General features: G+C 36.9%; 6 protein-coding genes across 6 annotated transcripts; 3 read left to right on the top strand and 3 right to left on the bottom strand.

Annotated features, from left to right (window-relative positions):
- Nucleotides 1-105: 105 nt before the first annotated feature.
- Nucleotides 106-5,076, top strand: KQ657_000173 (uncharacterized protein; the record flags this gene model as incomplete). Its single annotated transcript, XM_043191029.1, has 4 exons — nucleotides 106-2,190; nucleotides 2,394-2,406; nucleotides 2,636-2,782; nucleotides 3,593-5,076. 4 exons carry the CDS (start codon nucleotides 106-108, stop codon nucleotides 5,074-5,076), a joined length of 3,729 nt encoding a protein of 1,242 aa, XP_043051706.1.
- A 26-nt stretch (nucleotides 5,077-5,102) lies between these two features.
- Nucleotides 5,103-6,032, bottom strand: NIT1 (carbon-nitrogen hydrolase family protein; the record flags this gene model as incomplete). Its single annotated transcript, XM_043191028.1, has 1 exon — nucleotides 5,103-6,032. The coding sequence occupies one exon, from the start codon at nucleotides 6,030-6,032 to the stop codon at nucleotides 5,103-5,105; it is 930 nt and encodes a 309-aa protein (XP_043051705.1).
- Nucleotides 6,033-11,975: 5,943 nt separating this feature from the next.
- Nucleotides 11,976-13,847, top strand: KQ657_000171 (Rab GTPase-activating protein; the record flags this gene model as incomplete). The annotated part of the gene is made up of 1 exon (XM_043191027.1): nucleotides 11,976-13,847. One exon carries the CDS (start codon nucleotides 11,976-11,978, stop codon nucleotides 13,845-13,847), a length of 1,872 nt encoding a protein of 623 aa, XP_043051704.1.
- Nucleotides 13,848-14,276: 429 nt separating this feature from the next.
- On the bottom strand, nucleotides 14,277-14,900 carry KQ657_000170 (uncharacterized protein; the record flags this gene model as incomplete). The annotated part of the gene is made up of 1 exon (XM_043191026.1): nucleotides 14,277-14,900. One exon carries the CDS (start codon nucleotides 14,898-14,900, stop codon nucleotides 14,277-14,279), a length of 624 nt encoding a protein of 207 aa, XP_043051703.1.
- Nucleotides 14,901-15,852: 952 nt separating this feature from the next.
- On the bottom strand, nucleotides 15,853-18,240 carry KQ657_000169 (peptide alpha-N-acetyltransferase complex A subunit; the record flags this gene model as incomplete). Its single annotated transcript, XM_043191025.1, has 1 exon — nucleotides 15,853-18,240. The coding sequence occupies one exon, from the start codon at nucleotides 18,238-18,240 to the stop codon at nucleotides 15,853-15,855; it is 2,388 nt and encodes a 795-aa protein (XP_043051702.1).
- A 2,833-nt stretch (nucleotides 18,241-21,073) lies between these two features.
- Nucleotides 21,074-24,037, top strand: KQ657_000168 (Zn(II)2Cys6 transcription factor; the record flags this gene model as incomplete). Its single annotated transcript, XM_043191024.1, has 1 exon — nucleotides 21,074-24,037. One exon carries the CDS (start codon nucleotides 21,074-21,076, stop codon nucleotides 24,035-24,037), a length of 2,964 nt encoding a protein of 987 aa, XP_043051701.1.
- Nucleotides 24,038-24,179: the final 142 nt, after the last annotated feature.

Below are 24,179 nucleotides of genomic sequence, written 5' to 3'. Positions count from 1 at the left end.
AGATTGTGTGCTACTAATATCATTGGCATCTCTGTTGCTAGGTGAAAATCTGATTATCAGCATTACTACCTTTTCTGTCTCAATCTGGGATTGGTCAAAGGCAAGATGTTTTCCTTATTGGATGCCACATCTTTGAAGAAGGTTGAACGAAAATCAGGCTCCCAAGGTTTAGAACTGGTCATTCCTGGTGGCGTTACTACACTGCTGACTCCTAAAAACGGGTTCCAGCAAAAACGAATTAAGAGCCAAAGCTTTGTTGGGGGTAAGTTCAGATCAAGAGACGGTTGTCTTTGTTGTCGTAAGAGAAAGAAAAGATGTGACGAAGTTCACCCTGTTTGTGGAGCATGCAAAACTAGAAATGATAACTGCGTTTGGCCAGACCATGATAAGTCCTCTGGAAAAAAAAATACTCGATCAAGTCAGCAACCAAGAGCCAATCGTGGATCTTCTGGCCCTGCAATTGTGGTAGATACCTCAAATATAAATCATGAACCAACGTTACAAAGTATCCCTAGACCTGCTTTCACATACTCAAATGAGCCCATGCCAGGTAACTCAAATAAAATGACTACTCGCTCCAATTTAACAACCCCAACCTTTGAAGAATTCGCAACTCCAACAAGTGAAAGTCCACCAAGTAATAATGACACAAGGATAGAATTGCCACCTATCTCTCCTTATATTGCTGATTCCTCAGGCAATCATTCACTCACTCGTGGAGGTCCACTTACTTATCACAGGCATTCCCACTCAGAGGGTACGTTAGGGTTCAGGCCAAAGCTTTCGAATGCATTTGGTCAATCCCATCAAACTTTACCTTTTACTGCTGAGTCTCTCAACACACCAATTACATCAGGTCCATCTAGTGCATTGAAGATTACCAAACCAACGGTGACTGAATCAGCTTTGGATGACTTATTTCGCATTAGGTCAAGTATTCCCTCGTATGCTGCCTGCAATCCTCACCCTTTCCTTGGAGAGAAGGGTATTCGGTTTTTGGATTTTTTCAAATATAAGGTTACTCGTGTGGTTGCCGTTAGTGGCGACGAATCAAACTACTTCATCGAAACCTTTCTCAAACTTTCCATGAAAGATGAAGCTATTGCCAACCTCTTGGCTGCGTGGGGAGGTGTTTTCTTAAGGGGTTCCATTAATCAACCAGAAGTTGAGCAATTCCGGCAAACGTCACTCCAGATTTTGCGGACCACATATCTTAATAGGATGCAGTTTTTAACCAAATACGAATACTTTATTGTTCTATGTTATTATTCTGCAACGACTGGTATGTATATCTGTGCTGGCGACAGCAAGCTTTGGTGGGAAAATTTGTTGTTAACTAAAGACCTTGTTGATGCATATGGGGGTTTCTATAAACTATGCCAGGATTTAAACTGGTCAAATGATGCGGTCTTCTTATGTTCCTATTTTCAATATCATGATTTAACTCTGAGTGATGCTCTTCTTAAGGGTACCCTTTATCCAATATCAAAATACCGTGAAGTGTTTGACCATGTTGATTACAAAGTATTTGGTGTCAATCCTTTGCAGGGAATTAACCAGAATGTTTATGAATTATTGGGTGAAATCATGAACTGTAAAGTAAAGATTCATTTAGTTAAAGAAGATGTTGACCATTTACTTAATAAGGCAGAGTCTTTTGGTTTCTGTGAAGAATTCCATAACCTGCAATATAAGGCGGGACGTGAAGGTCTCGTAACATTAAAGGAATCCCTATTCCAGACTTTAATTATGAAAGTTGATAATTTACAAACTATACATGGGTTTTTAGTGGAGGACGACAAAACAGAAAAGCAATTGCATTTTATGCTGTTTGAGTTGTACCGTAATGTTTGCAGAATTTATTGCTACATTTATATTAAGGAGTTGGCACCACTGGCCAATTGTGTTCAGAAATTGCTCTGGGAGACATTGAACATGATTGATGATTTGGTAGAATCCAAGATGATTGTTGTCATGGTTTTGCCACTTATTGCATGTGGTATTATCGCAACAACTGCTTATGACAGGTTTAAAATTACTAAGACTTTCAAAACTTTAATTTCTTCATGTCAAGTCAATAATGTGGAGAAGGCTTGGGAGACAATACAAGTGGTTTGGAGTTTAAATCCTGATGGTGTCAAATATATTGACTGGTCTTCAATATGTAACGAACACAATTGGCATCTTTCAGTTTGTTAATACAGTACAATAGATTTCATTTCAGTTTTGGTGACACACGTAAGTGTCATTCTGGAAATCTTTTCATTCTTTGTTTTCGGTTTCTTAGTATCCGATGCTGCTTTTTACAGTACTAATGTTCATAGTGATTGACCCTGGAGGTCCATACAAAGTTGTGGTTAGGGTTGTGAAAGCCAAAAATATTCTACGCATAGTCTGTGCCCTATGGTAGGCGCACATCTTATTTTCAAGATTTATATCTTGAAGTTATATAGACAATCAATAACGTTTGATCAAAATTACTTCTATCAGGCATCACCTCCTTTTTGTAATCTCAGGATCCTGATTTCGAATAAGTTTTTTGGGAAAACTAGCTAGACCCTGGACTTCTCTTTGTGTGATTTACAGTCTCTCAACTTGAAATTCCTCCTCGTGTACGTAATATTCGCAAATAAAGCAGTCTACCCCCCTATACCTGTGGAATGTCTCGTTGGCGCGTTCAAGCGTCCGGGGAGATACACCGAGATCTTCTCTATAGAAAAAGTTATCAAGAATTTTAGAAAGTTTCGTGATTTTGAGTTTTTGACTTTATTTTCTCAATTTGGTAGCAACAAATTTACTACCCCATTGGGAAGTTTAAATTACTCGATTGGCCAGCAAACTAGTTTTCTCGTAAATCGAAAAGTTGTTCATGAACAGCTTATATAATTCTATGCTGCCCATTCTATCTAAACATTCTATCTAAACATTCTATGCTGCACCCTTAGGTGTGGGATAAAGCCAAATTTACTTGGAAAGGTATTAACAGCACAAAGTAATATCTTCCCTCGATAGAAGAAAGTGCATCATGAGTGTCTCAATTAATTCCTATAACTATCAGTCAGAGTAACTCTTTTGAAAGGTGTTGACGCTTTGACTTAACTTTTTCATTTTTCGCTGTCTAACATGAATCGTTTTTTTCTCACATGTTATTATACATGTGATTTGGGTTTTCATGTGAAGTAAATTGAGGGGTCGGCTCGGACAGTACCTTTTTAAGAAAGAGAAAGTAGAGTGCAAATTGTACCTTTGGCGGGGTGGCTTATCTCCGTTTCCCTCTCAATTGTTACCCATACCTGCCAACTAAGTAGGTGTTGTAGTCTTACTTGGCAAGCTAATCTCGAGGGGTCTCTAAACTCCGCTTTGTTGTAGATTTCAATCAAGAAAATAGTCCTGGAGTTGCATACGTTTTCACACTTCTCCTCACTAAACAATAGGAATTTCGGGACGCATGTCTCGGAGTATCGGCCTTCATTTAATAAATATATAAGTACTGATGTTGTCTTAGGTTACTAATTAATGAATTGGTAAATCATAGACTTTGATAGTAACATGTGGCTTTATTTGGTGGCATTCGTAGCACTTTACTGGCTAGTTAACACCATCCAATATCACTTTCTACAATGGAAACTTAAGACTCTGGAACCTTATCATTCAGGGGACTGGTTTTTTGGATTTAAAGTGGTTCATGATCTCCTTCGGATGAGAAGAGAAGGTACTTTATTGAAATACGTTACTGACCAATACGAAACACTTGGGAAGGACACCATTAAACTTTTGGTGGCAGGTAGATACTCAATTTCTACTCGTGATCCGGAGAACGTTAAGGCAATTTTGGCAACACAATTCAATGAATTTGAATTGGGACGTTTTGAGAAGGTGATGCCTTTGTTGGGATCTGGTATATTCAGTCTTGACGGACAAGGCTGGAAGCATTCACGCCAATTGTTGCGTCCTCAATTTGCTAGAGAGCAAGTAGGGCATGTACAAATGTTGGAACCACATATTCAAACTTTGAAGAAGCATATAATGAAAAATGGAAAGCAGCCTTTTGATATTCAAGAATTACTCTTCAGATTCACTATTGATACTGCAACTGAATTTTTATTTGGAGAAAGTTGTGACTCTCTTATGGATGAGCTGATTGGAATGTCACCTCAAAACTCATCTGGTGTTGGTAATCAAGAATTTGCTCAAGCATTCAGTTACGCTCAAGTATATATCAGTAAAAGGGTTATGTTCGATAAGTTTTACTTCCTCCTCAATGGTAAGAAATTTAAAGACAATAATAAGGTTGTCCACAAATTCACTGATTTCTACGTTAATCAAGTCTTAGATATGACATCCGAAGAATTGGAGAAGAGGAGTGAAACGCATTACGTTTTCCTCTATGAGTTAGCTAAATGTTCTCGTGATCCACAAGTGCTTCGTGATCAAAGTTTGAATATTTTGTTAGCTGGAAGGGACACAACAGCCGGTTTGTTGAGTTTCGCCTTCTATGAGTTAGCCAGAAATCCAGTAATTTGGAATAAATTGAGAGAAGAAATAACTCTGAATTTTGGCTCAGAAGATTCTGAGGACATGAATATAAAAGGAGTTACCTTTGAAAGTTTGAAAAGATGTGAATATCTTCGTGCAGTTGTAAATGAGGCTTTAAGATTATATCCATCTGTCCCTCAAAATTTCAGAGTGGCTAATAAGAATACTACTTTGCCTAGAGGAGGTGGCAAGGATGGGAAATCTCCCATCCTTGTGAGAAAAGGTCAAAACGTTTTCTATAATGTGTATTCAATGCACAGAAATCCTGCAGTATATGGTAAGAATGCTGAAGAATTTATCCCAGAAAGATGGTTTGAATCAGATGTTCGCAATCTTGGTTGGAACTATTTGCCATTTAATGGTGGCCCTCGTATTTGTTTGGGTCAACAGTTTGCTCTTACTGAGGCAAGTTATGTGATTGCTAGACTTTCTATGATGTTTTCAAAGATCCAAAGTTTCGAACCAACATATCCTCCTGTCCAATTGAATCATTTAACATTATATGTAAAGGACCACAATCTTCTCACATTAACTACATAGATTGAGTATAAGTACAAAATGTATGATTACCTAGTTTTAAATTCCACATTGGATCTGGGAGACTCGTCAACCGTTAGTTGAAAAACGTCGCTTCTAGCGTAATGTCCAGAAACATCAAAGTCATACCGTGATTCAGGAATTATATCCAAGTCTATTTCAGCGTGAAGAATTCCTTCCTCTCCAATTAAAGGGCCAGCGATAATATCTCCATACGGGTTGACAATCACAGAACCACCATTGATACAGTTTCTTTCCTTATCCCACGTTGGAACGTTCAAGCCAACTTCTTCAGGAGTTCCCAAGAAGGGAACTGCAGAAACAACAAATTGACGACCTTCAAATCCAATTGTCTTCATCAAAGATCTCCATATCTCACGTTCGTCAACAGTGGGAGCAACCCAAATGTTCAAGTTCTTGGCATAAAATGATGCTCGAAGCAAGGGCATAAAGTTCTCCCAGCAAATAGCCCCTCCAATGTTACCCAATTTTTCAGAACTAGCAACGTAAAGAGTTGATCCGTCACCTTGTCCCCAAACCAATCTTTCAGCAGCAGTTGGCATAAGTTTCCGATGCTTACCCACATACCCACTGACAGGGTCTATGTATACCATGGTACAATATAACGTTGAATTGTCACGTTCAATTACCCCACATACAACAAATGCTCCAGTACGGCTGCTGAACCCTTCTAGTTGTGATACTTCAGGCCCAGGAATTGTAATTGCATTCTTGTAATACTCAGCAAACTCCTTTCTCCCACTATCTGTGCGATATCCCATGTAAGTGCCGAAAGTAGAGCCCTTAGGATAACCTCCGAGTGTAGCCTCAGGCAACACTACTAATTCGACGTTGAGAGCTCTCACTTGATCTTCATAACTCAAAATCTTGTCAACTGTGAACTGCGTACCTTTGGGTGATGCCCCAATTTGGAGGGCTGCCACTATATGCTTTGACATGTCCTAAAGAATGGTGCTGTACTAACCTGGCATAAAAATCTTATTAACGCGTTAAGATCCAGTATATATACTTCACTATCTTATCCTGTATTTGAAGTGGTGATAATTTACATATGGAGCACAAAACTCTAAACTTGGGGTTTGTGCTATGCCCAGAATTTCTTAGACGATGATGAAGTATCGATGAGTCAAAAGTTACTCATAGGGCAGCGGAGTTGGTGAGTCAGGTTTGTGGCATCGAAGTGGGTAATAAAAAGAAGCAACTTGTTCCGTTGCTAGGTAATTTTTAACTCCGGATTTGGGTTCCATTTTTGAACACTTTAACTCCGTTAAACTGCTTGCACTTGAATGATAATCATTGAAATCTACCCAAGAATACAGACTTCAATGACTTTCATGAGAAAAGTATGTAAATATTGTGCAGTTATTTATGAATGAGAGAACTTTCGTGGATTGTTAATCCACAAGTAATACAAATATATTTGTGACACCAACATTTTTCATTGTTGCTCTGAATTTCCTTCTCTACATCGGCTAGTAAAGTAAGCAATTTAGTTTTAGCGTCTCTATGAGTGAAGTATTGGGCAATGGCTTTTATGAACATGCCTAAGGCAAACAAAGAAGCTGTGTGTGTGAAGCCAACAAAATATCTTGGTGCATTTGTTGAAGTTCAAAGCAATATGAGAACTCGTGGACCTGAGACATAGGCTACGGTGTTGGTACACGCAACGACAAAGTTTCTTTTCATATCGTCATGATATAGAAGTCTATTGAACTAAAAGTAAATTTGTGGTTGACCCCAGAATGTTGAAACGCCAAATAAGTATGAAGGCCAATGGTGCCATCGGGAAATATGCCAAGCTGACAAAAATGAACAACCAAGTATAAGCCATACAAAGTACAAGAGCACAAAAAAAAGTTCTTCTTTCCTCTAAAGAAATCGTGAATATACGAAAAGTGCAAAGTTAGAGTAATACTGACTGCAGTCAAAAAATTGATGGCCAAGTGTTATAAGCATGAGACGATAGCTTCAAATCATATTTCATCCATGTAGTGAAGGCAGGCTGATTTAAGGCAGAATATGTGTTATTATAACACAAGAACAACATAGGAAAGACATATATATGCCAAGTACCGAAAACGACTTATTTTGGCCCATTCATACTTTTGTCTTGTGTTTAACTGAGCCCCAATGCGCCTTCTTCTTTCTAAAGGAACCAGCTTATCTTCTTTTGTAGAATACCAAGCTTCAGAAGTAGATGGTGTTTTAGGGGCTGTAAAAATTGTGTATATACCTATAGTAACAGCATCGAAAACAAACATACATCTAAATGGAGCAAAGGAGCTTTCACCAAACCTTTTTAGCACGGCTGTAATGGACCCGAGATCAAATCTGATGCATTTCCTGAAAAATATGAAAATCTCTTGCTCAATTCTTCTGCGGAATTAAAAAAAACCGACCAAATAGTCTAAACCTGAGAAGTAACCAAATTCAAGCAGACCTAGAAAAATTGTAAGAGCATAAAAACCTTGAATTTTGTCTTTTCCGACTGTAATCATTAAAAGAGTAAGAACTTACCAAATTATCTTTAAACCACCTAGATGAAATTTCGCAGAGATTTGATGTAAAATCAAGTTAGGTGGACTTTGATCAATAATATAACCAACCGTAAACAAGACAAGCATGTAGTTGTATTGGTTGCTGTTTATTTCATAATACTTTTTCATACCATTAACATAAGCCATGAACACATTAGACTGATTCAACTTTTTAATAAAATATCCCAACATTGAACAAAGCAAGAAGAAATCCAACTTAGCCAAAGCCTTTTGCTCTTTGGGGTGCTTTCTGTAACAATCCCAAAAGAAGCGGTTGAAAGGTAAAATTTTCTTCTCTGTATCTAACTTTTTCACCTGTCAAGTTCGAAGTTATGTCGATGTAAAGCTCAACATCGGAATCCTCAAGTGACACAGTGCCAATGGCGTTATCACTCTTTGAGAGATAGATAAGCTTTTTATTGTCTGTTTAGCTGGAATCTCGATTTTCAATAGTCATTTCAAACGAAAACTATTGGTTTGTTTGGTGATATTTCAAATTGAATGCTAGAGTAACATCTAATTTAATTGAAGAATCATCAACCCCTTTATAGAAAAAACGGTCCAAGAATATTGTTGCACTATTGGTATATGGTCTTTGAAATCATTAGTTTTATCCCTGCTTTTGAATCCATGTTCAATTTCTGCATGATTCCTCGTAATAATGCAGTGGCTGTCTCATCTCGATCTTTTATGGCTGCAAAATCCCTCTGGGATATTCACGACCGAAAATTCCCACAATTGACACCATTGATTTCGCAGCTACTCTTTTCGTATGTGAACCGTGCTTGTACAGGAAGATGGATCTGGTTTATCAAGTGTGGTTGATGCCACATTTGTATAAGTTTTTCAATTCACCCAAACCTTTCGTCAAATGAGTACACAAGCAAAAAAACGTTAACAATTGTACTAAAGATAGTATTCACATAGCTATTACTTTAGTTAGCATAAAGAATCAATTTGAATCAAGAAATGGCATTATTATATCATTATATTGAGGACTTTTTTAATACGCTGAGTGATCAATCAAACTTTCATGGTGTAATGATATCTAAATCCTTTTCCAAGGCTCAGAAATGTAAAGTTAAAGTATAAAATCTAAACTAAAATGCAGTTTGAACATTATTTCGAATATACTCTTGCGATGACTGTAAAGCGCAAAGTCTGTCCACAGTCCTTAATACTTACATTTTTGCTGATGAAAATAGCAGATAAACCAGATTCACGTCCAAATTCATACTGAATTAATAACAAGAATTCTTCTTGTATTCCTCAAAAAAAAAAAGGACTCTCCATAGACTTAACATGTGCGACTAAAAGTGACGTAATTTTGAGATACTTATTTGACGTTCATGAAAGGAGTGCTGATATTCAAGTTAGACTCAATATCAAGCAAACCACTATGGCACCTCTGCTATCTGGGATAACAGAGTCTCACAGCACAAGTCGGTGTATGATCATGAAGGCAAAGAAACCAGACACGGTACCAGAGTAACTGTTTTGGCTGAAAAGCCGTTCTTCAATCCTGAATTTAAGTCTCAAAGAGAAGCCTTTGGATTGAAGTAAGTTTTTTATATAGGTTTGTAACCTTTTGAATAGAAATTTTTAGTATTAAAGAGGCTGCGAAAAATTATAACATTCAAGAGAATGTCAACGAACGCCCACAATAGGAGTACATATGTGCTACTCGCTGTGCCTTTTACGGAAGAAAAGCTAGGAAAATTCCTCTAATATTACCACATACTTAATAAAGTATACAAAAGTTTTGTACCTTTAGGTATTGGAACTTTTATTGTCGATCAATTGAATTTGTAATAGTTTTACAACATTTCAAAGGTAAACTCAACATTAACAGATGAACGAGGCAATTTCGTTGTAATAGATTGATATGTGATGAGATCTATCGCTTGCCCGGTTCCGAGGTGTTGATAGCTCATCTAGATATTGTGTTCATACATATTAACTATGTAGAGATGAATCAAAAAAATATTGAAATTTGAGTACATTAAGAATAAATAATTATACAACTTTTAAAGCTCAATCTTCATCGGAGAAATTGAGAACGACCTCTTTTCTTGTATAAACAAAAACATCTCTCCGAGGATGTTGAATATGTCTACGCCCGGTAGTGCTATCTGGTGCGATTTCTGGTGTTGGAGACCTATGTTCCAACGATTCCCTTGGTACATTGGGATCCCTTCCCAAAGCATCTAACGGAAATTCTGGCTCCTGATTTAAATAATCCATTGGTATGACTGAGTGCGGGCGAGGTGTTCCAATACTTGCTGACCGTGGAACGGCAAAACCTGCAGCAATTATCGCATCTGTGAGTTCTAAGAATCTCCGCTTGGAACTATGAAAAGTGTCGAGTACATTAAAACCAAAATTACCAGTATTCGAATCATCGTTTGTTGAATTTGCGTCGTTATTATTAGTTGACTTTGAACTTTTACGAAGATTTCTATGACTGTTTTGGTTATCATTGTTATGCCCTTCGTGATTATCATTGTTATGCCCTTCGTGATTATCATCGTCATCATCCTCTTCAACAAACATCGGCAATCGGTCTACCTGGTATAATTCATCCTCGTAAAATCTTCTACCTAGAACCCCTTCTTTTTCTATAATTCTCATTATAACGTTATACTGATTAACCCATTCCCAAGGTATAACGACACAGGTGACATAAGTCACCACGGAGAAAATTTCAGAAAGCTCATTAACCCAGACGTTTGCTACATCTGCAACAAAGAATGCGACTGGTGAATAGACAATTATTAGCGTGAGGATGGATAAAAGCCATATTCGACGATTCTCAAGAATTAAATGAATTTTCATCAATATGAAAACTGTAATTAATGCTGAATAACATATTGATAGTGCCAAACGAACCAAATATATCAATGTGTACAAAATATCAGTTTCTTCATCGCTAGTGAAATTTGCTAATCTACTTATTGCCCACACAGTTTGAGATCCTATTGCGGACAAAGTACCCACATAAAAAATTGTTCTCTTGTCATCTTGTCGCAGAAATAGTCTCATTATGACTTGGGTTTGATTTATCTGTAGCATTAAAACTGCTAATAAGTCCAATAGGTTTAGTGACAACGATGAATTCACGCGGTCTAAAAATGCCAATCCGAAGAGGTACCCCTTCCGCTGTTGATCATGCAAGAAAGATGCTGATTTACCCAACAAGACAGCAAAATACACCGAGGACAATAAAGTGGAAACTCGTAAGATGATAGAAGACTTTATGGTATAATCTGTAAGAACAAAGATGGTTAAAAACCATGTTACCACCAACAGCAGCGATATACTGATAATAATGGGAAACACACTGTATGAAAATAAACCATCACCAGATTGAGTGAATTCTAACCAAGAATCTTCTACTGCAGGGATTAAAGAAGTCATGCTATTCCTAACAATCTGCGATGTTGTAAGCAATACAGGAACCTCGTCCCTATAACATAATAATTGGAATATTGCAGATGTGGAATATACGACATTTGTAGTTGTGTTGTAGGGTATGAAAAGACCATCAGTCAAATTCTGGGGAAGGCACCCTGGATATAAATCCACATCCGATGATCGATACCTCCAAGACATCAAGTACACCTTTACTATAATATTACTTTTCTATCACCTAAACATTTGCTAATAGATAGGGAATGAATGAGGAGCTAACGGTTTATTGATAGTGCCAAGATCGCATCAATTATGGTTATGTCAATGAGTAAATGTATTATGTGTTCTGCACTCACCACAGTGCATGTCTGCGCTACCTATATTTTATAATTTGAATAGAAATGACACAAATCGATTTTTTTTTTTTGGTGTTAACTATGTTGGGATCAATCAATTGAGGACGATATTGAGCGCAAGCCTAAGACTAATATTGTCTTAGATCCCTAATTGGTAAGAATCTCTCCAGTACGCATTTACAAAGTTTGATTTACTTAGGTGCACACTCTACTCCAGTAAAGGAAGGAAAAGATTCTGGTAGTAAATTTACGGAGGTGTTGCCGGCCTCAAGGAAGTTAACGGACGATTAAACTTAGTAATTGCAGGTCTCGATTTAATCACTTCATTCTTAACTCATTCGTCTGACTTGGACTAAGTAAGGTGACACACTGCACCTAAATGAATCAGGAGTTGTGTGTTCAGTTCTCAATCCGGAATTTCAGACATTTATGAACAGTAATGACGAACGATGTTAGTGCGTCTACACATGAAACAGAAAACGGTAGGGCCAATTTTCAGTTACTACAACACTCAATAGATCAAAAAGGTGCCAAAGAAATTTGCACAAATGTGTCAATACCATTAGAGGTAGCAACTATGAACGTCAAATCAAATGGTGGTCTTTTGCACGGTACCCCATCAATTACAATAGCTGGTGGTGTTGCGAATAGTGATAGTACTACGCCTGACAAATCAGAAGCATCACTTTATCCCACACCAAGTTTCACTCATCCGGATCTTTCTCTGTCGTCACAGCTGTGTGTTAATCATCAACGAAATAATTCCGCCTATTCTGCTAATGTATCTCTAATTGATATTTATGGTGCAGACTCTATAATCGAACTTTCTCCGAAGAAAGCCCAAGAAACAGAAACGCCAATGAATGCAAATATACTTGATTCCTTAGACACGGAGGAGGGGGATACAACCGATGAACTATCAGTTCAAAACAAAGTATCCAAATCCTTCTCTACAAACAGAACCATCTCCACTTCTTCAATTATTCCTCCTGGATCTGTCAAGTCGTCTGATTATGAAAGTGAAATGAAGCGAATGCTGTTGCCTTACCCCATGTCAATTTCAAAGGTTCAAGATATTCTTAATTCTGAGTTTGATATGTACGGATTCAAAAAAGAGACTTCTTTGCATGTCATTTCACGGCAACGATATGATTCCTGGTTCAAAGATTACTCTGAATATTTGAATAATCGGCAAAAGAAATGGGAGCTATTGATGAGAGCAAATGGTCTAAGCGTTCGCACAGGTCAAATACCGACAAGATTCCCTCCAAAGTCTGATAAAGTTAAGAAAATGATAAGAAGAGGAATCCCACCTGAATGGAGAGGAAATGCGTGGTTTTTTTATGCTGGTGGTTATGAAAAACTCAATAAGCATACTGGTATTTATGCCCAGATAATTGAAGATACAAGAGGATTAAATAATAAGGATACAGAAGTGATAGAAAGGGATTTAAATAGAACATTCCCTGATAATATTTTATTCAACGAGATGGTTGTCACTAAGCTGAGTAAAACTTCCAGCACAAGCTTTACTAATGTTGAGAATGAAAGCGAGACACCAATGATTCAATCATTACGTCGTGTTTTAGTTGCTTTCTCTTATTATCAGCCTCAGATTGGGTACTGTCAGTCTCTTAATTTCCTTGCAGGGATGCTTTTGTTATTCATGGACGAGGAAAGGGCATTTTGGATGCTTGTGATTCTAACAGAAAGAATTATTCCGAATGTGCACTCTAAAGATTTAGAGGGTGTTCACACTGATCAAGGAGTTCTTATGTTGACTGTAAAGGAGTATATCCCATCACTTTGGTCAATTTTAGGACGAACATATGATGGGGAAATATTAGAGAAAGATAAAATTTTGACAAGACTACCTCCGGTTACTCTTGTTACATCTTCATGGTTCATGTCTCTTTTTGTTGGCATATTACCAATTGAAACTACATTAAGAGTTTGGGATATTTTATGGTATGAAGGTTCAAAGACTGTCTTTAGAGTATCTTTGACAGTGTGCAAAATGTGTTTAGAGGATCCCGATTTTCAAAGAACAGGCTCTTCATCAACAATGGGGGTAGAAACTGAGCAGATTGAATTATTTCAATTTTTACAAAATTATCCCAAATGTTTGTTGGATCCTAATGAAGTTGTTGATAAATGTTTCAAAAAAATTGGAGGATATGGATTTGGTTCAATATCTCAAGATGAAATCAATCATTGCCGAGATTTTGTATCTAAACAGCGTGCTAAAATGAAAGATAGGAAACTGTCTGCTCTTAATGCAGAATTGACAGATGAAGAGAGATCAATTTTGTTAGCTAACTCCAATTTTGATAATGAAATTCACGATGTTTATGGCTTCCATAGATCCATAATGAGTGGGGTTGTATGGAATCGAAACATAAGCAGTAAAATGAAGAAGAAGTTCTCTCGAAAGCACTCAACTGATTAAGTAATGGTAAATTATTAATACAGTTGTAATATTACATAGATGGCTTATGGCTATAATAAAATTTAATTTTGGTTCATGCACGTTATTGGTATTTAACTTGATAGTAATATGGGGAAGAAAATCATAATCATGAATGGATGGTATAAGAACCATATGAGAGTTCAAATATGCAATATCCATACTTAATATCACGATTGGGGGATCCTATTATAGCCGTCTCGATTGGTGTTGCTGCTTACTATTTGCATGAGAAGAGAGATGGTAGAGAAGAATCTCATCGTTTACATAATTTACTTCTACAGAAGTATAAGTCTGGCGAACCTCAGGCCTCAAATAATACAAAATAAGACAATATGTTAGTCATATATACATAATTCACATATAATATGAATAATAATAATAACAATACGTTTGTTAATTTAACTTTATTTAAACTATGGAAGACTTAAATTTACTCAAGACCGTAGTAGCATCTTCAGTATTCAACTCCAGTAGTAATGCCTCTTGAATCTTGGTCCATGTTTCTGACAGGATATTAATTGGACTCTTCTCATCAGTTTTCTCTTGTGTGTCCACAGTTTCCAATGACGCAGATTGTTCTATTTCTGGAGTGGCGACCATACATGTAAAACTCAAATCTTGGTCCAAGTTTAATGAAGACAATAATGACAGATCGTGCAAAACTTTACCTTTTAACAACAACTTGATATGTTTAGGGGCCACATGAGCATCTTTTAATAATGGTAATGAAGCAATCAAATCGAGCTTTGTTTTATAAATTGAATGAGATGAAGAGTATTCATTTAGACTAGTGGTAAATTTAAAAGGAGGTTTTATCGATTTAAAATTGATATTAATGAACGAATCCTTCTTTTCGCTTTGTTCCTTATTAGGTAATGGGGTATTAACTTTTGGTAAACTGGGACCTAATGATTGCACTTTAGAATAATCTGAAACCGAATTGAAATTATCAGGAGTAAGTGGTGTTGCCAATCCAAGCAATTGAACATATTTGGAGACAAAGTCCCTTTGAGAAGCAGCAACTGCAGACATTATAAATGTGTGGAGTATTGTATGGAAATATGTGAGTAATCGGGCCCTCCTACAACAAGAGTTTGTAAACGTTTTCAATACCTTTTCTCAAAATTTCCTCAACTTTCGTGGGGATCAAGTGAAAGGATATACACGAAAGAGAAAAAGGAGGCGTAGACTTCATTCAAACGGATCAACCAAGTTAACTACTGTCCTATATGAATTTCTTCAGGTCCTTCAACGTGGGAACTGATAATGGTCTCAATTATGCGCCATTATCTCAATCAGCTGGCCTGAATAACAATAATGGTTTACCTACTCCCGCCACACAACCAAGAAGCAAACCAAGCTTTTCTCAACGGCTAAAGAAATTGAATCCATTTGGAGATGATTCGATTTACTTAGAAGATGAACTGAACTACGTCACAAGTGAACCAGGCTACTTTGAGTTATCACGATGGGATCGCATGCTTATATTTGCGATAACTTTTGCAGGTTCGTTTTCATGTTATATGATCTGCATTTTTTTGTTCCCCGTATTAAGTTTGAAACCACGAAAGTTTGCCTTCCTCTGGTCTTTGGGATCGATATTGTTCTTAATAAGTTTTGGAGTCCTTCAGGGATTCCAACCTTATATGTTACATTTATTCCTGTCTACTAGAATCATTTTTACGGTGGTATTTGTTTCCAGTATTATATTGACCTTGGTAAGTAGTTTATCATTGAAAAGTACCATTCTCCTGATCATATTTGCCATAATTCAGTTGATTTCTGCCATATGGTATTCAGTCAGTTACTTTCCTATGGGTAAACAAACATTAAACTTGGCATCTTCGATTGCCAGAAGTCAAGCTGAAAGTTGGATTAACTCATAGTTAATCAATCTGTGTCTTCTGTATCTACAATTATATATAAGAATTGGTCCATTTATTTGGTATTACTAAAGTATGTAGAATCTAGATAATATGTTTCATTATTGACAGTAAATAGCTAAAAATGCGTCGGGTGCATCCTTCGTAAATTCTGGGAACGCAGCAATAATACTTTTGCTAACAACTTGAGCAATAGCAGAGTTGATTTGAGTATCTTTATTAATTGATTCGTCCAATTTCAAAACATATTCACCAACTAATCTCGATTTGGCTGAACCCCTACGAGTCATGACCTTCTCTAAGCTACGGATGGCTTGAAGGGCCAACACGTATTTCCCTTCATTTAAATATACGTTGATGACAATTTCCCATGGGGTCTTCAACATTGGATCTTCATCTGAAACAGTTTTAGCCAACTCAAGCAAAATATCCATAATCTTACCATTCGCATTATTTTGTAAATCAGAAAGCGCCTTCGATCCAAATGGATCCTGGTCATCCTTTTCCAGTTCTACCAATGGGACCAATTTAGATTTCTTTTTGATCAATTGAGATTTGGGAGATTTCAGTTTCTTCTTCCCATTGGATTTTTTCTTTGACTTGGTGTCTTCTTCTTCTAATAGCTCCTTTAATTGAGCATTGTGCTTTCTTACTTGATCATCATAGATTTCAAACATAATTCCGGATAATCCCTTGATAACCCGGATATAAATTGGAGTAGTATGGATCTTATCCTCCCACTTCAACGTTTCCACATAATCTCTAGGAGTACCACGCCTTGGACAATAACTATGGAAATCGTATTGATCTTGGAAAAATATCTTAAAGTTTTTGACAATTGCATTGTATCTCTTCAAAGCCAATCCCATATACATATCAATGTTTTCCAAAATTTCTTCCTTCTCTTCTTCAATATTCTTATCGCCTTCTTCATGTTCATCCTTAGCTTCAAGGGCTTGTAACTGCTTAACATAGTTTTTGTATATTCTAACGTAAGCCTCAGCACTCTCGACTAAAACCCAGTTTGCTTGCATAACATGTAAATCCTTCAAACCATTGGCTGCATCCTTGTCAAGCTTTGTGAACAAGGAAATAGTATCAATAGCCTGGTCAACCTTATTAGCTCTGAGAAGATACTTTGTTGATTTAGAATTAATGAACCGATCCTGCAAATCTAACTCACGGCCCTCTTCCATAATAGCACTTGCTAATTCATAATCGCCCTTGTGCTTTATAATTCTAGCCTTAAGAATATACAATTCAACTAAAGTGGGAGTATGCTCAATGGCTTCATTAATGGACTCCTCTGCCTTTTCTAAATCATTGACATACAAATAATGTTGGGCAAGAAAAAACTTAGTCCAAACAGCAACGGTAGGATCAAACTGAGATAACTCAAGGTTATGGAATTCATTGACTATGTCAAAAATAATAGCTCTCTTGGCCAGGTTCTTGTATAATGGCTTCAAGTTGACGAAAGTAGCTGGAAATCCTCTTTTCAATTGAGACAACAAATATTCTCGCACTCTTGACTTGAATTCAGGATGAGAAGCAGGTAAGAATAATAAAGGTACAAACTTTGGTGGATCTGATTTAGGATAAAATGAAGCTAATTTGTCAAATAATTTCAATCTTATTTCAACTGGTTTTGAAGCAGATTCCAAAGATGTTTCGAGCAAAATGTAAAACTGGACGTTGTCGGGATTACGCTTCAAAAGTTGACGGTATACCACGCTTGCTTCTTTCTTGCGGTTTAACATAAGCAAATAACGACCCTTCATCTCCAAAAACGCCAACTTATCCTTGATTTCCCTCTCATCTTTTTCAAGTTGGTCTAACGCCTTTTCAACTAATCCGCTTTCACCTATCAATTGAATTTTATAAAGAATACATTCACTTTGTTCATATCTGTCCCCCTCATTCAAGTGTTCTCTAATGATATCCTCAATTTTCTGTAATGTAGTGTATGCTTGTTGATGATCACCATTCATATGGTGAGCAACTGCCACACTGGTCCAGTTTGCTCTATAACCAGGTTGCTTCTCCAAAAATTGTTGTCTGGTAACCACTAAGTTCTTGTAATCTCTAATCTGTGTTTGAACATAAGCCAAATCTCTAATGATTCCCGTATTAGGGGAGCCATTATCAACTGCAGCCTTCATCCACTTGGCAGCTTCTTCGTAGTTATCGATTAACTTATAGTACATTCCAGCCAAGTGATTAACATAGTGATTTCTGGGTTCCTTTCCAATTGCCTTTAAGATTGGAGCCTCGGCCTCGGATTTGTTGCCAAGCTGATAGTTGAGGCATCCTTTCAACGCCAAACATGCAGCATGATTACTATTTTTCTTCAAACTGGCAGTCACAAGTTTTAAAGCTTTTTTGTGCTGCAGCTGATCGTATAACTTCAATGCTTCATAAAAGTTCTCATCTTCCTTATTGGTCAAGATGGGTGCACCCACCTTCTTCTTTTGAATCAGCTTTGACATCGTTAATGATGGATGGTGTTAACGAACTAGTTTCGCAGATTAACAACTGAATTTTTTTGATCCATTTTTTTTTCGTTGGTAGAGTTGTTGATGATTGTATGTCGGAATCTTGATCTTCTGCCAAACTTTTACAGATTCTAGTACTATCAAGTAGTTTTCACGAGCTGTTTACCTTGTAATTGTAGTTGTAATTAATGAAATGTTCTGGAGGACTCATCTAATGATATTCATGAGTTTAAATTTTGCTTTTTCAATACAGCAGCGTACTCATTCTGTAGAGATGTTGCAACTGGTTGCAAATTTTAAATTTTCACGTGATAAAATCTAAATAAGCGGTTAGATAGAAACACATTAATGTAAAAGAGGATTATAAGGCATAAATGTATTCGGAGCACATATCTTGAATATATATAACGTCATCAACCAACTTAGCCAAAAATTAATGACTGTGATATTAAATTGTAGAGTATCTGACTCTTACTCGACAATCTTTATTATTGCTCTAGCTAAATACTCTTCGAAGCACCTCGATTGACTGCACAAACACAGCGCCATAGTAAGTTTGATTTACTATTTAATAAGCCAAATTGCATGGAATGAAAAGAAATTAGGGTAATAGTTCAAATCCAGTTAGAAGAAGGACGAAGATTTGGTAACACCAAAGTTGACATTTTTACTTTTGTTAAGAGTAACGCTATTTTTTTGGGAATTTAATGCATATAAAAGGGAATATTGAGATAAAATCAACTTTCAATTACATTATAAGTAATTTTAACTTGAATATAGAGAATATAGAGTGATAGTATATTTCAAAAAGAAAAATCAACAACATCTACAATGAACATATTGAAATTTTTACAAAGCAAATGTACATTTACGTGCTGAAAATAGAGTTACCCTTTAGCCGTATCTTGTGTTCGACTCAATTCAACAATTGCATCTGAGCCTGAGCCTTTAATTTCACCCACAATGGGTTGCAGACGACGTACACCAATGCTTCGTATAGAAAAAACAATTGAGAAGAGACTGTGATTTTCTCCTAATACGATTATTCGGCTGTTTGATAGATTAGGCTGTAAGTGTTTTAGATGACTTGTTTTATTTCCGCAAAATCTATCAAAGAAAAATGCACATAACGAGGTATTACAACCAACAATCGCATAAGGAGTTTGCAGAAACTAAAACCGACATACATAAAATATAAAGAAAAAATGGGGATATATGGAGATAAAATAACAATCTGATTATAATTCTACGATCCAAGCAACTGAATTTTAAATTAGGAGTTACACGTTGCATAGATAATAGGGCAACAAATAATAGAAAGAAGGTAGTGTTGACGTAACTATAATCTAAAAGTCTAAACTAAAATATGGCTATGGAAACTAGTTGATGTACTATGTTATTTCCGTTGCTGTGGCGGGGCTGGTATCGGATGGTTTTTTACTTGGTTAGAAAGTAAGTTGCTTTTCTAAGGTAATGTCATGAAACAGAATACCGTTGGCAGCGAAAAACTGCGGATCAACATCTAGTGCAACCGGAAGTTAAAATCGGTTTTTCGGAATATAAAATTAAGCAACCCATGCCAAAATTGTCTCCATAGTACCTTTATCAAAAGACGAGATTTCGAAATACCATGAGTAATCTGATCGGATTTTGTCGGCAGTAAAGTGCATAATTGTACCAAAACGTTTCTCCGAATACTCATAGCTTTTATGTAGACGCTTCGTGAAACCTCGGTTCTAATTACCAATTGGGCTTAACTCCATGGTTCAAAGAGCCCTACAAAAGTCATTCAACCTGATCGCCGACAAACTCCGTGAAATCTCCGTTGGATTCAGCCGTGAATTTAGTTATTGTGGATTTTGGATTGACATGATTTAACGCATTAGTGTATACAAGGTTTTGAAAAGGGTAGCGCAATGATCCCACCCCTCCTTCCATTATTGAAAACGTTTCATGCGGTGAAACACTTATCACCGCTTGTTGAAAGTCCACAACCGTTGACACTTATATGTCTCATAAGGAATAGAGCCTGTATCGAACGCTATACCGATATCGCTGAATCTAAATTCGTTCCTTATGGTTTACGGACGACACATTTGGTTAAGCACAGCCCGAACATACCCTATTACGAAGTCATATAATACTAATTCTTTGTTGTAGCCTTTCGGCCTTTGTTGAAAGCAATTCAGCACCCAGTTATGAACTTTATGCCCGATGTAAATGCATCTTTGTGACACCTTCTCATAGACTCTTGCACCCTTAATCTTCCAGTAATGTTAACGAACAAGAATACTATTTATACAATACCAACGTCCCGCATAAATTTGATGCCTTGCAGATTAGTTTATTAAAAATTTTATTAAGTAGATGTACGGCTTTATGTCGTAACTAAGGTTCTTAAAGACAGAGTCAAAGTATTTATCGAAGCAATCTTGGCAATCCTCATATATTTTCAGCGTCCGTTAAAACCATTTGCCAATTCAATGGGATACAACACTTAAAGTCCCTTCAACCAGATCTATTAGTGCGACTTAGTCAAATCACCTAATCGAAACTTAAGGAGCTTTTTCACTCTGTGAACTAATTGCGTAAGCCTCTAGGCACATTTTTTTGAAAATTGATCATCAATAGATTTACCGCCTTGTCCTTTTAGACTTGAGCTTTTCACACACGTTTCAAAGGTATGGCGTATAACGAAGATAACGCGTTCCAAACACACAATAATACAACTAGGATCAGCGTTGAAACAATATCTCCATATACACCGTCTTCGGTTCATCCCTCAACTCCCCATTCCTTATCTACGACAGCTTCGAGCCTTCACAATATGGATAACCCCAACGAAGCCAATTCCGATAATAACGGCAGTAAGAAAAGAGAACGAGTGAGTAAAGCTTGTACCTTTTGCAGAAAGAAGAAAATCAAATGCGATGGGATGATGCCATGTGTTCACTGTATCAATTCCAACAGTTCCGATTGCCACTATGCGCTTGATGTTGTTAAAAAGAGAACAAGGAAAACAAAGGCAGCGATGGCCGCAGCAGCAGCAGCAGCAGCAGCAGCAGCAGCTAATACTACTAGTACAGAGTTGAACCAAAATAACTCCCGTAGAAACAATAATATTGGCAATAATCGTTCAGAGATATTAGAGACATCGACCTCTCGTGGTCTGACAACCATTTACGAGCAAGATTATTTTTCAGCTTCCAGTAAGGATAAGATCTCCAAAGCTCCAAACCACAAGAGATTCGATGATTTGGATTCAAGAATGAATAGACTAGAAAGTTTATTGGTCAATTTAACCAATAAAATGGATCACTCAATCATGCGTATTTCAAGGTCCTCATCTGGAACGAGAAGAGGTAGTTTTGAAAGCGAAGACCAGCTGTCTCTAGTAACTACTCTGATCAATGGCCCACCAGGTCCTCTTGGAGATGAGTATATTAAAAATCATGATGATCAAATTGAAAGCAATTCACGGAAAAACGGAGGGAAAGAGCGTTTTTCATTAAACCCACTTTCTCTGCCAGGCAAGAATAAACGCCTGGCTGGTGATGCGCCTACAGACACTTATAATGGCTTGGATATGTTTTGTGGGAATCAGTCTATTCTTCAAATTTTCACTGATAGTTCCATTGAGTGGTTGGAATCAAAAGTCGGTCCTAGTAACGCCCAAATAGTTCTTCCATTGAAAAATCTAGGGCACAACTTTGTTCAGACTTTAGATGAATTTGCTAATAACTTCATGGGCCCTTTAACCGAAGGTAACACTCGCTATGATTTTGGTAAGCTTTCCCTAGATCGTGACGTGGCCCTCTACTTAGTCGATAAGTTGGAAGATGTATTTCTTGTTTCTTTCATCGTTGATCAAAAGCAAATAAAGACGTTGGTCAAATATTATTATGATCAACAATCGAATCCAAATCTTCGAAAGAGAAGATTGTATTTTTCAGAAATGATGATGATTAATGCAATCTTGTCTGTATGTTTAGGAGAAGAAATAGATTATCGCATTACTCAAGAACGAGCTCTGAAACCTAAACCAGGTAAAAGGGAACCTTTGGGATTGGAAAAATTGTCTGTTAAGGAAATGGTTGAATATCAACTAAATTTCTTTCGAAATGCGTTATTTTATTACACCAGAGTTTGTGTGGTAAATCAAAACGTGCTTACTCTTCAAGGAATTTTGGTACTCATTTTGCATACTGAAATGGGATGGGCACCAGGCATTAACTATGTGATGACTGCGGTTGCAGTAAGATATGCCCATGGAATGGGTCTCCACAGAGTTGAAACACTAACTGGTTTACCATCGGAAAGACAATGTCTTTATAGGAGAATATGGTACTTGTGCCAATATTTGGACATGGATATATGTTTCCGTGATGCAAAGCCTCCATTGATTAACGCTAACGATGTATCCACTCTTACTGAACGGGATAATCATAGTCTTCATATAGTTGATCATAAAGAAGTGGATCATAATTCGGTACTTTTTGATGCAGCACTTTCCTTCAGTCCACTAACAAAAGATTTATCAGACAAACTAAAAATTATACAGGGCAACCATGCATATTGTGGCCATCTTTTGCTAGCTCTTACTCGCATTCGGCATGATTCTTATGTGAGATTGCACAGTGCACTGGCGAAGTATACGTCTTTCGATCAATTAGTTGAAGTAATTAAAGGACTCGACAACCAAATGTTTGAATTGGCAGAAAGTTGTGATCATCGTATCAAGCCTCGCTTTTACAACGAGCCAGATTTTCAAAATTTCACACCTAAGAATGTGTTTGGTTACGGCCATTTCGGTGATGCCGGGTTGCAGAACTTGGTGACCTTGCAATTAACTTATTTCCTTCATATGATGACCATCAACAGATTACCATTTCAAGCATCATTTTATGATCAAGAAGAGAATGCAGATACAGCAAGAATAAGGAACCTCTCTGTTTACTCTGCACGTACCATATTGTCGTTAACCCTAAACTTAAAGGATATGGACGTTCCTTTCCTGTTTTACAGTTATATTATTTGGTTTCCATTTGCAGCTTGTCTTTATCTTCTCACTGTTGTCATTAATAGACCCGGTGGAACTGAATGTATGGAAGACATTGGATTGGCAGTCGAAGCTAGTTACAATTTATTTGGAACTCTTCGGGAAAAATATGCTGGAATCGAGCATCCCCACACTTTTAACGAAAAGATGCTAATGACTGATGTAATTATACGTGTGGTTTTAAACATTGCCATTAATGTTGCCGATAGTAATTCTGAAATGGGATTTTTGAACGATGAGCGTTTGCAGCAACATTTGCGAGAATCCCATACAATTGCACCTCACTTGTACACTATTACCCAAGACAAAACGATGCCTAAAATTAATTTCAAACTTGCAGATGGCCATTCTTCAGCATCCAGTTGCAATTCACCAAACTTTGGGAATATATCGCCAGCTAGACAGACCACTAGGAATGGCAATAGCCATATGCTGCCATTAAATTATTGTCCAATTGGCACTCATATTCGACAAAATGATATGATAAGACCGAAAGATATTAACACAGTTGACTCGCCAACAAGTTCGAATTCAACACACCATAGAATGGATAGCACCCCATTTATAAGTACTATTATGGGCAACCAGAACACTGGGAATTTGGATTCATTTCCAATTCCAAACCAGGATGAATCTTTGGATTATTTAAATGATGGTACTATATCTAATTTGTTTAGCGGGCAGTATTATAATTTGCCCAACTTTTTCTTTGATAATAATGTTGGCTACTGATGATTGGGTTTACGAAACAGGTTTTCGATTTTTTGTTACTTACTTGGATGGGTTTTTTCTTGTTTATTTGTGTCTCTAATAATAGGCTTTTCCTTCAAATTAAAGTATTGCTGTAAATATTACGTCTAAGAAAACGAGATTC

This window comes from Scheffersomyces spartinae (assembly GCF_019049425.1).
Source record: "Scheffersomyces spartinae strain ARV_011 chromosome Unknown scaffold_1, whole genome shotgun sequence".
Classification (NCBI taxonomy): Eukaryota; Fungi; Ascomycota; class Pichiomycetes; order Serinales; family Debaryomycetaceae; genus Lizanozyma; species Lizanozyma spartinae.
This window is presented reverse-complemented; position numbering and strand designations above follow the sequence as displayed.